The sequence below is a fragment of the Lissotriton vulgaris genome, chromosome 4_1 (genome assembly GCF_964263255.1).
Source record: "Lissotriton vulgaris chromosome 4_1, aLisVul1.2, whole genome shotgun sequence".
NCBI classification, from domain to species: Eukaryota; Metazoa; Chordata; class Amphibia; order Caudata; family Salamandridae; genus Lissotriton; species Lissotriton vulgaris.
The window spans coordinates 1,709,778,791-1,709,791,133 of NC_141691.1; the positions used below are offsets into that span (position 1 = coordinate 1,709,778,791).

The window sequence follows — 12,343 nt, forward strand, 5'->3', positions numbered from 1 at the left end:
CGAGAGGCGGCTCTGTTTGGGAGTTACAATGCCACCAGCAGCACTGAAAACACGTTCAGAAGACACGCTTGCGAGTGGGCAAGACAAGTAGTTTAAAGCCAGGTTGGAGAGCTGTGGCCACAATTCTTTTTTCCCATGCCAATACACCAATGGGTCAGCATTAACATAGACCTCTGTTGAGTCATTCAGATAGTCCTGCACCATCGACTCAAGGTCCTCCTCCAAGGTTCCTCCACTTTGCTTAGCTGTTGCTGTGACCTTTTGAGAACCAAACCCAAGCCAAGTTAGCCAATCCTCTTCTGCATCCAATGTTACTGTTGTGTCTGGTGCAGATGATCCGGTTGCCGGTGTCTTTAATGGCTGAGAGGTCACTTGTGCCACAGCCATAGGTGCAGAAGTGGATGGTTTTGACTGGGGATGGCCTGCTGATGCTGATGTACTGCCTTTTCCTTCAATGAGCTGCCGTTCTCTTTCAAACCTCTTGGCTGACAAGACTAGCCAACGTTTGTACTTTGTAACATCTTCATCAGCAAAAGGAAAGAATGCTCAGCCTGCCAGCGCCTTTTTGTAGCGTGGATCCAGAATAGTACCACAAAAGTAATGCTGTTCTGAGTGGATCATTTTAAGGCGTTCATCACCTTGTAGGCGCTCTAATAATTTCTCCGACAAAACAAAAGGGTCTTGGTTTTTTTCATTTGTTTGAAACACAGAAGATACCGCCTTCAGTTGGTGCTCCAGCATGTACAACAATGGGATAGCTTTTCCGAAATTACAGTCCTCCTTGCTGACTGCACGCGTGAAGACCTCAAAAGGACGAAGCATGAGTGTCAGGCTTTTAATTATTTCCCATTGCGCCGCATCCATCCTCAGGTCCTTGTGAGCTGTACCCTGTTTTAAGAAATAGTGATCGAGTACTGTATACTGCTCATACAGACGCTCAAGCATGTAGAAGGTTGAGTTCCAACGTATTGCCACCTCCTCGATGATTGCTTTCACTGGCATTCGACGTTCATGTAGCAGGCTCCTCAGATGCTTCCGGGCCTTAAAAGAATGGCTGAAATGGTTGCACATTTTTCGGCAGGTGTCCACTACCTCGAGCACTGGACTGTCTTTATCACTCAAGAATTTTTTAACAACCGGGTTTATACAGTGCTCCAAACACGGCACTCTGAAATAGTGACCCAGCTCCATGGCCTTAACTACACTGGTGCCATTATCCGTGGAAACATAACCAATCTGGTGTTTTTTTGGGGACAGCCAGTCAAGGACCTTAGTGTTAAACTCATCCAAAATGTTTTGTGCTGTGTGATGTTTCTCCAAACCAAACATGGCTAGTGTTGCATGTTTCTGAGCAGCTTTAAAAACTTGGTCCGGGTCAACACCTGCGTTTAGCTTTGCTTTAACCCCTGAAATAGAGACCCAGTGTGCAGTGATGCACATGTAATCAGAGCCTGCGCCACTGGTCCACATGTCTGTTGTCAGATGTATAGTGTGAACAGCACTCTTCTGCAAAGCTGCCCCAATCACCTCCAGCACATCTTCATGTAGTGCTGGAACCGCAACTCTGGCAAAATAGAACCGGCTAGGAACCTTCCATTTAGGGCAGAGCGCTGCGACTAATTCTAGAAAACCAACCCCTTCTACAAAAGAAAAAGGGAGAAGGTCCAGAGCTAGCATTTTAGCCAGCTTAGTGTTATACAGACGCATCAGTGGGTGGTTGCGTTCATATTGTGCTTCTGTAAATAACATCGTTTTAATGTTGCCCTGGACCAAGCATTTATGGGACGATGATGATGATATCTTCGACCCAGTTACGCTCGCTGATGAACTTTTTCGCATTGGTGTCTCACTCTCTCCCACACTCTTAGTGTGGCTCACATGGGGTGTGCTGCTGACAGGGGTACTGGGTGTAAGTGAAGTGTTTGACACGTCTTCTTCCTCTTCGTCATCATCAGATGAAACAGCATTACGTGCAATTCGGGCTTCCTTGATCGCCTGTAGGTGCGCAAACCATTTGACAGCGTGCTTTCTTTCAAGATGACCTCTCTGGCCTCCGGTACCATAGTTGGAACCAAACTTACCACGACTAACTGCCAACTTACTAATGCTACAAATGGCGAGGTTTTCCTTTTTTGCGCAAACACTAAAGAAGTCCCAAACTGCGGACTTGAAATGTCTTTGGGGGCCAGAGGAGGCGGCGATACAGGTGGTGGTGGTCCTGCTGCTAATGCCAGATGAAGTGGAGGATGTGGATTGCCGAACTTCAGTACGTTTTGCACTTTCACCGCCGCTAATTGAGGTCGAGGTGGATGGAGGTCCCTTCTGGCGAGTAAGAAATATGGAAGCGGTAGGTGTTGGTGTACTAGTTAACTCCAATGATTGTGGTGTTTCTTCCATTGCCTCCTCGTCGACAACATCATCACGCTCAGCAGCTTCTCGGGCTAGGGTCAAAATGTCTTTTTGCTGCATGCCCGCTGGGGCTGCAGTGACCTTTATGATGACTGCGTCGTCGTCGTGAGAGTCTTCATCAGCAGGAGTATCCGCCACTTCTTGTTGAGCCTCATCGCACTCCATAACTATGAGTCTTTCGACGACCTTCCTTTTACGCTTAACTACCTTTGTCAGATCATGGTGTGCCTCACTCTCAGACGGCAGTGATGGTGGTTCCCAATTTTGATCCGTATCATCAGAAGGAGGTGGGCTTGAAGAAGATGTAGACCTCACCCTTGATCTCTTCCTTGCTAAGGGTGTGGAAGACAATGAATGATCATCAGGAGGAGTGGCTTCCTCAAATGATACCTCGCCTTGATTGTCGATTTCCTGATGTGCCCCTACTTCGGGAGGAACAACTATTGGGGGCACTTGTGACCCTCCATGCACCTCTGCTTGCACATCTCCTTGCGCTGCCTCTCCTTCCACATGTACTTGGGCTTGTACTTGCACATGTGGTTGTTGTTGCGGCTGTGGTTGTTCAACACTCGTCAGATGAGTTACAACAACCTGTGTTGATTCAGGGACATTGCTGCTACTTTCTTGCGATGAGCCAACATCACTGGTCGATGGTGATTGAACAACTAGACTAAGTGCCTCTGCAGCACTCAAGGGCTTGGACTTAAGTTGGCTTGGTGGTGGTGGTGGCCCTGAGCCCAATAGAGCGGGGTGCTGCTCCCAGCTTGGTCCCCAGCAGATCCTGCTGCTGCTGCAGGCGTACTTTTTTTTTTACTCCCAAAAAACGTGGCGGGCGGCACACCAGTCTCCTTGGTAACTTGCTTCTTCTGCTCCTTACTGGCAACTTTCTTGCTAGAGGAGCTACGGGGAACTTTTTTTGGGGCCATCTTCTTCAGAGCAGGTCAGAACAGCAGGCCGCAGTTGCACGAGTTGCAGAGTTGTATGTGGCCAGACGTGACGTTGTGTGACGTTATGCTGCACACACACACCGCTGCAGGACTTCTTCCTGGCACTGGTGGTTCTCTTGAGTCTTGTGCACCTAAAGCAATGGAAGACAGAGGAACATCAGTTCAGTTATACACCCCAAAAAAATTGAAAAAACACAGAAAAATCAGCACAATCCCATGCCCTCCATGATGTTTAAATTCAAGACACCCCACAGAAAGACTAGGCACATGCACCACTCACTACCCCTAGTGAAAAGACCACAACAACAGCCCAAAAAAACGAAAATCACAGAAAAATCAGCACAATTCCAAGCCCTCCATGATGTTTAAATTCAAGACACCCCACAGAAAGACTAGGCCTATGCACCACTCAGTACCCCTGGGCATAAAGGTTGAAAGCTAGGCAAAATGGTTGCAGACCTAACAACACTGCCTGCATTCAAAATGGCCCCCTCCCTCCCAGCACATGGCCAGGGCCTATAGCAGCACTCAAAATGGCCCCCAGCCACATAGCCTGTCCTCATGAACACCCCAAAAAATCAAAAAACACAGAAAAATCAGAACAATCCCATGCCATCCAGGCCCTCCATGATGTTTAAATTCAAGACCCCCCACAGAAAGACTAGGCACATGCACCACTCACTACCCCTGGTGAAAAGGCCACAACAACAGCCCAAAAAAACGAAAATCACAGAAAAATCAGCACAATCCCAAGCCCTCCATGATGTTTAAATTCAAGACACCCCACAGAAAGACTAGGCCTATGCACCACTCAGTACCCCTGGGCATAAAGGTTGAAAGCTAGGCAAAATGGTTGCAGACCTAACAACACTGCCTGCATTCAAAATGGCCCCCTCCCTCCCAGCACATGGCCAGGGCCTGTAGCAGCACTCAAAATGGCCCCCAGCCACATGGCCTGTCCCCATGAACACCCCAAAAAATCGAAAAACACAGAAAAATCAGCACAATCCCATGCCATCCAGGCCCTCCATGATGTTTAAATTCAAGACACCCCACAGAAAGAGTAGGCACATGCACCACTCACTACCCCTGGTGAAAAGGCCACAACAACATCCCAAAAAAACGAAAATCACAGAAAAATCAGCACAATCCCAAGCCATCCAGGCCCTCCATGATGTTTTTATTAAAGAGGCCACACAGAAAGACTCAGTCCACCCACCACTGAGTACCCCTGGGCAAAAGGCCCCAACAACAGCCCAAAAATCGAAAATTACAAAATTGTAGTTGCAGCAACTGTAATGCCCCAAACAAACTTACTTGTGAAATTTCTAATCCAAAAGTGATCCAAAGAAAGTCAAAAAGGCCTCAAATCCAAATATCCAGCAGCATCCACAAAAAGTAATCCTTCCAGCTCCAGATCCAAATGAAAAGTGACCAGGAGATGGACAAACCACTGGGAGGAGCCTGCTGGACAGGAACAGGAAGTTGGAGACTGTGGGGCACTTCCTTCCTAAAAAATGGACTCCTTGCAATAAAAGTGCAGGCAAATGTCAACCTGAGGAGTTATTCAGATAAAAATCATCATTTTCAGAAGGTTTTTGCTGCTTGCTGGTGGATTTCTTGTGCAGAATTGCATATTTTTTATTTTCGCGAGTGCGAGATTGTTGCTGCCCGCCGCACGTACGGGTTCGCGATTGCGAACTCTTGCGATACGTGATCACGGCGTACTTGCGTTGACAAACTCTCGCTGTGCAAGGTGGCGAGCGCGATGACGTAATCGCGGTCGCCAAACTCCCGCGGGATCTCGCAGCAAGATCCAAAATGTCGCAGCGCTTGCAAAATATTGAGAAAAAAAACTCGGCAAACACTGAATGGCGGTAAGTAAACGCCGCGCGCCGCAAAATTGTATGCGTGCAAATTTGCGGATTTTCGGTAAATTCGCGAGCGTTCGCGGATTGCGAATTTACCGAAAATTCGCAAAATCCGCGAGCGAAGCAGATTTTCCGCCCACCCTTAGGTACGATGATGAGTTAATTTTGCCCAATGTACCGACGGTGAGCAGTTGAACACATTATTTGCATTGACATTTACATTTTAGCTGAGTGACACAATCTAATATGTCTACCAGATTTTTTGTTGAAATAGGACGTTATTATGTCTTGCATATTTCACACAGAAATATGAATGAATGGAATGAATGGAATCCTTAAACTATGATAAGTCATATTTCAGTGAGTTGTTGATCACATTATTTATTTTATCATTTAAGTTCCTCACTGTATGACACATTCCAACATGTCTGCCAGTTCTGTGTTGAATAGGAAGAATTTTAGGTCCTTTGTTTATGTTCATACTTTGCACACAGCTTTATCAGTATGGTTTTTGCACGCACTCACTTATGTGAACAAGGCTTCCCCAGAAGCCGAGACATGTTGTAGGTTAACGCCTTCGATGCTGTTGACGGAACGGTTCCGTCATGCACGTCGGGTGAGCTGTGCGGATGACGAACCGTTCCGTCATGACTCCGCCCGTGCAAGGCGGAGTCAGCATGGGTGGGGAATTCGCGCCGCAGCGATGCAGTTAAGAAACCCCCTTGGACTTTGGATTGCCTGGCGTTATCTTTGTGGCTGAGAGCGTACTTACTTGGAACTCTTTGCTGAATTGACTACTGGCGTGCTCGGCCAGTGCGTGCGCCACCTCCCAAGGGGGCACTAGCAGTTTAAACGGAGCGATTTTGGGATTTATATATAGATATACATATATATATATATATCCCGCTCCTGTTACACCAAATTACGAGAGTCACTCCGCGGGCGGGTGCCGTGTTGCGGTAGTGCCCCGCATTCATATGCCCTGTGTTCATATTTCGCAAGCTGTTTCTTCATAGCCTCTTGGATGTTCTTGTTGTTCCTTGTTGGTATTCTGTTGTAGTTCTTCTTCCAGGGATTCTATTTCCTTCAGGGCTTTGTCCCTGTCACTCCACGGGAATTGCACTACAATTTCCAACATGCCTTTACAAGAGATAACATGGAACAATGGTTGGACGAGGAGCAACCTCATGATTGCAATTGCCGATCCACGGCAAAACATGAATCATATTATCACTGTTGGACCGAACTGTTGAAATTGTAAAATTCAATATCGTTTTCTTTATTTCAATGCCGCATACAGGTCAGCTTCCAATTGTGACATAAGAGAAGCTGTGGAAAGTATATACTTCCAAGATGGCGCACGCCTTATGGCGTCTAGGCCAGCCCTTGTTTGTTTCTATGATGCAATGTTTAATGCTTTAAAAATGGCACAGCGCAGTGCGTTTGTTGACACTGATAAAGGAATTGCTTCCGAAACGCATCTGTCTACAAAAGATTAAAACACCGCTGAGCTGAGGTCCCGCGAGTGCTGTCTTCCTTTTTTGCGAGCTGAAGGGATTGTGAAGCATATATATATATATATATATATATATAGCACACTCCTCCGTTTTGGCGAAAGAATTGGGCGCACACTCGCCCAATTCTTTCGCCAAAACGGAGGAGTGTGCTATATTGAACGGCGAGGTTCCGCCGTAGGGAAACGCACCCACATCGAGCGCTCGAAGTGGCTGGGAAAGCAGGAACCAGCGTGTGAAGATATATATATATATATATATATATATATATATATATATATATATATATATATATATACTTCCAACTTGTCGCCAGCAACCGTCGGCAGGCAAACAGGTACACGGACTGCAATTAATCACCCAAGCCACACCTCTCTTTTTCAAAAAGATTTATTTCATTTTCGTGGTGGTGGTGGTGCTAGTCATCAGACGCGTTTCAGACTGGCGTCCTTGCTCACTGATGGGAGGGATTTGGAGAAACCATATTTTTAAGGGGAAGGAAAACATTACAATTTCGCGCCTTTCCAACAGGTAATTGAAATAGACAGAGGACTTCGAGACTCAAGTCTCTTTCATTCTGTGTTTTTACAGTCGCCATGTTGCTCTGGGAAAAAGCGATCGTAATGTTATCATTAATGCATATCAATTCCTGTCACATATATCACTTTATGTGTTGTATCATGAATCGTAAGCCGTTTTCATTATATGATTACACATTTGTTGTACAAATTAAATACACATGATCAAAAACGACTCAATTTTGGTATCACTAATGGTGCTCTAATATGACTGTACAAATACGGGATTATTCATATGCTCTTTTTGTGGAGTACATAGAGCTATACAGCCTACATGAATCACATTTCTTTTGATTTTTTGCGTACACATTGTGACTATGTATTACATGTTATCGTGGAAAGATTGGGTCATATTTCAATTTTTGGGAAATTTGACACCAAACCATTTGTTCCCATTCAGCCAGTGATGGTGTCCCGTTTAGCGAATTTTGCACAATATATAGCGGATTTGCACAAAAAAGAAGAAAATACATAAAATTAATAATATATTTTTGTACATGATTTTAATGTGATGTATAGAAAATTGTTGGTTACAGATTTTAATCAATATTTTTATTGGGAATGAATCACGATGAATTAAGTGGAACATCAAATTGAACAGATGAGCCGAGAGGGACATTCTCTTTTAAATCTGTTTTGTTTGTTATTATATATGGTGAACTACCATTTAAGTGTGGTTGAGGTGTTGAATGCACAATCATACTGTCAAACGTAAGCGCTACTTAACCAGGCTGAAGCATGTTTTTTATTTCCACAGGCTGTGGGGTCAGCTGACTGTGTACTGGCACTTTAAAGATGATGGGGGTGTAACCGACCATGTTATGTGATCAAGGGACTGAGGTCCCGAAACGCGTCATGGCGGCGTGTTCCGTGCACTAAGGATGAAATAAATCAACTTGCAAAATATCCACTTGGGTCCGGTTTCGTTATTTCCTTTGGAGTCTGACTTGGGGGATTTGGCGAAGTTCGTGGCACGTTATTACACCACCAGCTTCTGGGTGTATAACCGGACCCCGTCAGTGAACAGGGCGTAAGCGGAAGGAAGAAGCGTTTGCAGGTTTCTTTCCTGCAAGATTCAGTGGCTCTGGTAAGAGCAACCGCTACAGCCCCCGACGAGCGGAATTCTCCAAGGGCAGCCGCGGCATTGTAAGGCGAGGCAGTTCCCACGGATGTGGTAGAACCGGCGCCACGGTGAAGCAGCGGACGGCATGGTGTGGAGACCGCAAGCAACTTACCATCGGGACTGAAGGAGGAAGCAGCATAGCGTGACGGGTTACTTGAAGCCCGAGTGCGCAGAGCTGAGTGCAACTAATTATTCGTTAATAATCCTTAAAGAATCTCCGTGCACAGACCATGGCCGCCGCCGATGTGGTCAGATCCCGTGAGGAGGCAGCTGTTGAAATGTTTGACGATACTCCCGTCACGAGCATTAACCCTATGGCGCAAGCAGCGCAATCGAATGTGGGAAATAATGCCATGAAAGAACTTTTAAGAAAACTAGAAAAAGCCATGCGGACGGAACAGGCGAAATGGTGGGAGAGGAAGTCACTGTCCCGCTATTTGGAAGTTGGACGCGTTCCCCGGGGCTTAAGGATCATGCTGGCCCCCAGCTTTGAAAACCCGGACCCAGAGATGTTAAGTGAGTGGGCAAGGTGCAACCTGGACTCTTCGAGCAGACTACTCAGAATATTAGTCAAATATGCGGAGAGTGACGGAGCGAAACTGGGGGCAGTGATAAAAGATTTAAATGAGGAGATTAAGAAGCTTAATGATGCGGAACAGGAAAAACGATTGCGCGACGCAATGAAACAACGACTCACCAAGGAGGAGGAGGTAATCAAAAAGAGAAAGACCTTCAAATTTCAGAGGGACAAACTAGATTACCAGAACGGTCGTATTTTCACCTTCGCAAAAAAGTACGATCTTCAAAAGGGGACGACCGGACCTCGCTCCAAAGGTACAGGGCAAACAAGCAACAGGGGCCCCAGCCCCTCTACCTCGGAGTCAAACCTGAGTTCGATCCCAGGAAGTGAGTCAGAGAATGACCAACGCAATAATGAGGAAGCGGAGGGTTTTACCAAGCGGTCGCTGGGAGAGGAAGTGGAGTGCCTATGCAGCGACCGCAAGCAGACCCTAAGATCTCACACCGCTGGCAAGAAATCAGGCGGAAACGCAACCTCAAGCGCAAATGGCGGAGGAGGAGCCGGGCAACAAACCGGCGCAACGAAACCACCAGTGAGGGGCCGGGGACGAAAACGATGGAACCGCTAGTGAACAATCAAGTAAGCGACCAACTATCTGTGATTAACCTCTCAGATGTTCATTTAACTGTTAAAGAGACTAAAACATTATCATTAGGCTTGACTTATTGTCCCCCTTGTACATTCAATTATGCGCAAACAAGAATGGACTTTTTTAAATATATACGCAAACTGAAATTAAGAAAGCTATTCTTGCAGAACAAATTGAAAACGCGCATACCAACTCAGGATAATAATAGAACTGAGCTTGATCCGGGTCCATGCCTGGCGGGAGAGGTTGAGTTATATATGGACCTGGTTGAGTTGAACAGGGAAGGGGGAACCTCAGTGGATGTGGACATAGAGGACATAGAGGAACATATAAGAACAGATGCCCCGGGGGCTACGAGCTTTAGACCTAAATCAACGTTCAACCCCATATCGGTCTATGACAACATAGAAGTATTCAATAATCTGGTTATATCTGATTTTAAAGAGTTGCACCAGGCCTCCAGAACAAAGGACATTAGATCTAAGAATAGGTGCAATAATGCCTATGGGAGTCTAATGAAGAAACTGCAGGGGGAGAATACGGTGATTGTAAAACAATCAGATAAGGGGGGCAACATTGTCCTGTGGCCAAAACAATTGTACATGGAGGAGGCTTTACTGCAGTTGAATGATAGGAATTGTTACTGCAGGAGCGATTGGCGTACAGCTAGACAGGCGTGGGATGCTTTCAATACCAGATTATATGTGTGGAAGGGCATGGGATTACTCAGTGGGGATGAACAAAAATTCCTTAAATCCAATTATCCTGTGATCCCTGTGTTTTATATGATCCCGAAAGTCCACAAAAATCTGACCAAGCCCCCAGGGAGGCCTATAATCTCCGCCAGGCAGGGCCCTTTTGAGAATGCCTCTAAATATATTGATCACTTCCTGCAGGAACATCTGAGAGCGCTTCCCTCCTATATCAGGGATACGGGTGATTTTTTGGACAAAATCAGGACCATAGAGTGGCAGGAAGATTACCTTTTACTAACACTAGATGTAACTTCCTTATACACCAGTATTAATCACAACGATGGATTAAGGGCAGTAAAACACTATCTGGAGCGTAGACCTGCCTGTATGATGCAGCATAACAGCATGATAAGTGAGATGATTGAGATCTGCCTCAGAAGCAACTTCTTCTTGTTTCAAAAACAGGTTTTCCAACAACTAAGGGGAGTTGCGATGGGGGCCTGCTTCTCCCCTAGCTATGCCTGTCTGCATATGGGGCATTGGGAGGAGCAGGTCCTAGCAAGAACGTATGAGGGTACCATGGCAAATAACATCGTAGCCTGGTACAGATTTATTGATGACCTTTTCATCATTTGGAAGGGGTCAGAAGAGGAGGTTAACAAGTTCATAACCAACATTAATGAGAATGATCTTAATCTACATTTCACTGCTCAACTCAGCAGAACACAGGTCACCTTCTTAGATGTGGAAGTGAGCATTGCCAAGGGCAGAATAGTGACTGACCTGCATCGCAAGGCAACAGCTGGAAATACGGTGTTGCACGCCACCAGCCACCACCCGGCGCACTTGATTCGAAGCATTCCCTATGGGGAGATGCTGAGGATCAGGAGGATCTGTAGCACAAAGGAGAGCTGTGAACAGGCACAAAAAGCAAGCAGGAGTAGATTCATTGAAAGAGGCTACTCACGAGAAATGGTGGAGGGTGCCATGAGACGTGCCAACTTAACATCAGGGCACAGTCCAGTAACAGATGTTGGGCCCATACGGACCGCAGGGAAGGAGTCAGGTCAGCCTAGACTAATAACAGCATACAGCAGACAGCACAAAGAAATATTCAACATCATTCGCAGAAATTGGCAGGTGGTCAAGGGAGACCCAGTCATTGGTGGGACCCTTGCCGAGAGACCAGCTATTACTTACAGCAGAGCGAGGTCTATGAGCGACATGATAGTTAAGAGTAGCCCGGAAGTAGCCGATGACAACTGGCTGGGTAAGAGTAAGGGCTTCCTAAAGTGTGCAGTCTGCAAGGCATGCAGGATAGGAAAGAACAGGACCACCTATGTGACAGCTTTCAATAAGGAGGTGGTCTCGATTAAAAAGAAAATTACCTGCAAATCTGACTTCGTGGTCTATGTATTGGAATGTGCTTGTGGCCTGCGCTACGTGGGCAGCACCAAGCTGCAGGTGCACAAGCGCATTCTTCAGCACCTTAGAGCAGTGACCAACAAGGACGAGGCTTACCCTGTCGCCAGACATGTAAATATGTGCCATGGGGGGGACATAGGATGCTTGCAGTATTATGCGATTGACATGGTCCCGCCACTTCGTAGGGGTGGCGATAGGGAGGCCCGATTGAGAGTTCTGGAAACACGATATATTCTAGAACTCAATTCCAAGGCCCCCAATGGTCTAAATCAAACGGAAGACTTACACTCTTGTCTTTATTAGGGATCTAATATTTAGACCATTTGGACCAAAATCTGTCATTAACTGCAGAGTAATTGAGGGGCAATATGTATCATAGTCAAACATGTAAACAGTCTGCCTTCTGTTTTTAACTTCAATTTATGGTGAAGGGAGCGAAAACAATTTTTATCACTTGATTAGAGAGTCATTTTTATGATGTATCATAATTATGTTTGCGATATTCTTTTTAAAGTGCACCAGCTTTTGTACCCTTGATACAGCAGTGTGGAAGCAGTGGTTATGTGTAGCGGTTAAATGCCCACTTGGGCACAATTTTGAAATTTTGGGAAA

At 46.0% G+C, this 12,343-nt stretch overlaps 1 protein-coding gene across 1 annotated transcript; it reads left to right on the forward strand.

Moving 5' to 3' along the window:
• Nucleotides 1-8,672: 8,672 nt before the first annotated feature.
• On the forward strand, nucleotides 8,673-9,590 carry LOC147724433 (uncharacterized). Its single transcript, XM_086967018.1, has one exon. It carries the CDS (start codon nucleotides 8,673-8,675, stop codon nucleotides 9,588-9,590), a length of 918 nt encoding a protein of 305 aa, XP_086823144.1.
• Nucleotides 9,591-12,343: the final 2,753 nt, after the last annotated feature.

Excerpts from the sequence above, each read along its gene's own strand:
- LOC147724433 (XM_086967018.1), top strand. The coding sequence starts at position 8,673 with ATGGCCGCCGCCGATGTGGTCAGATCCCGTGAGGAGGCAGCTGTTGAA.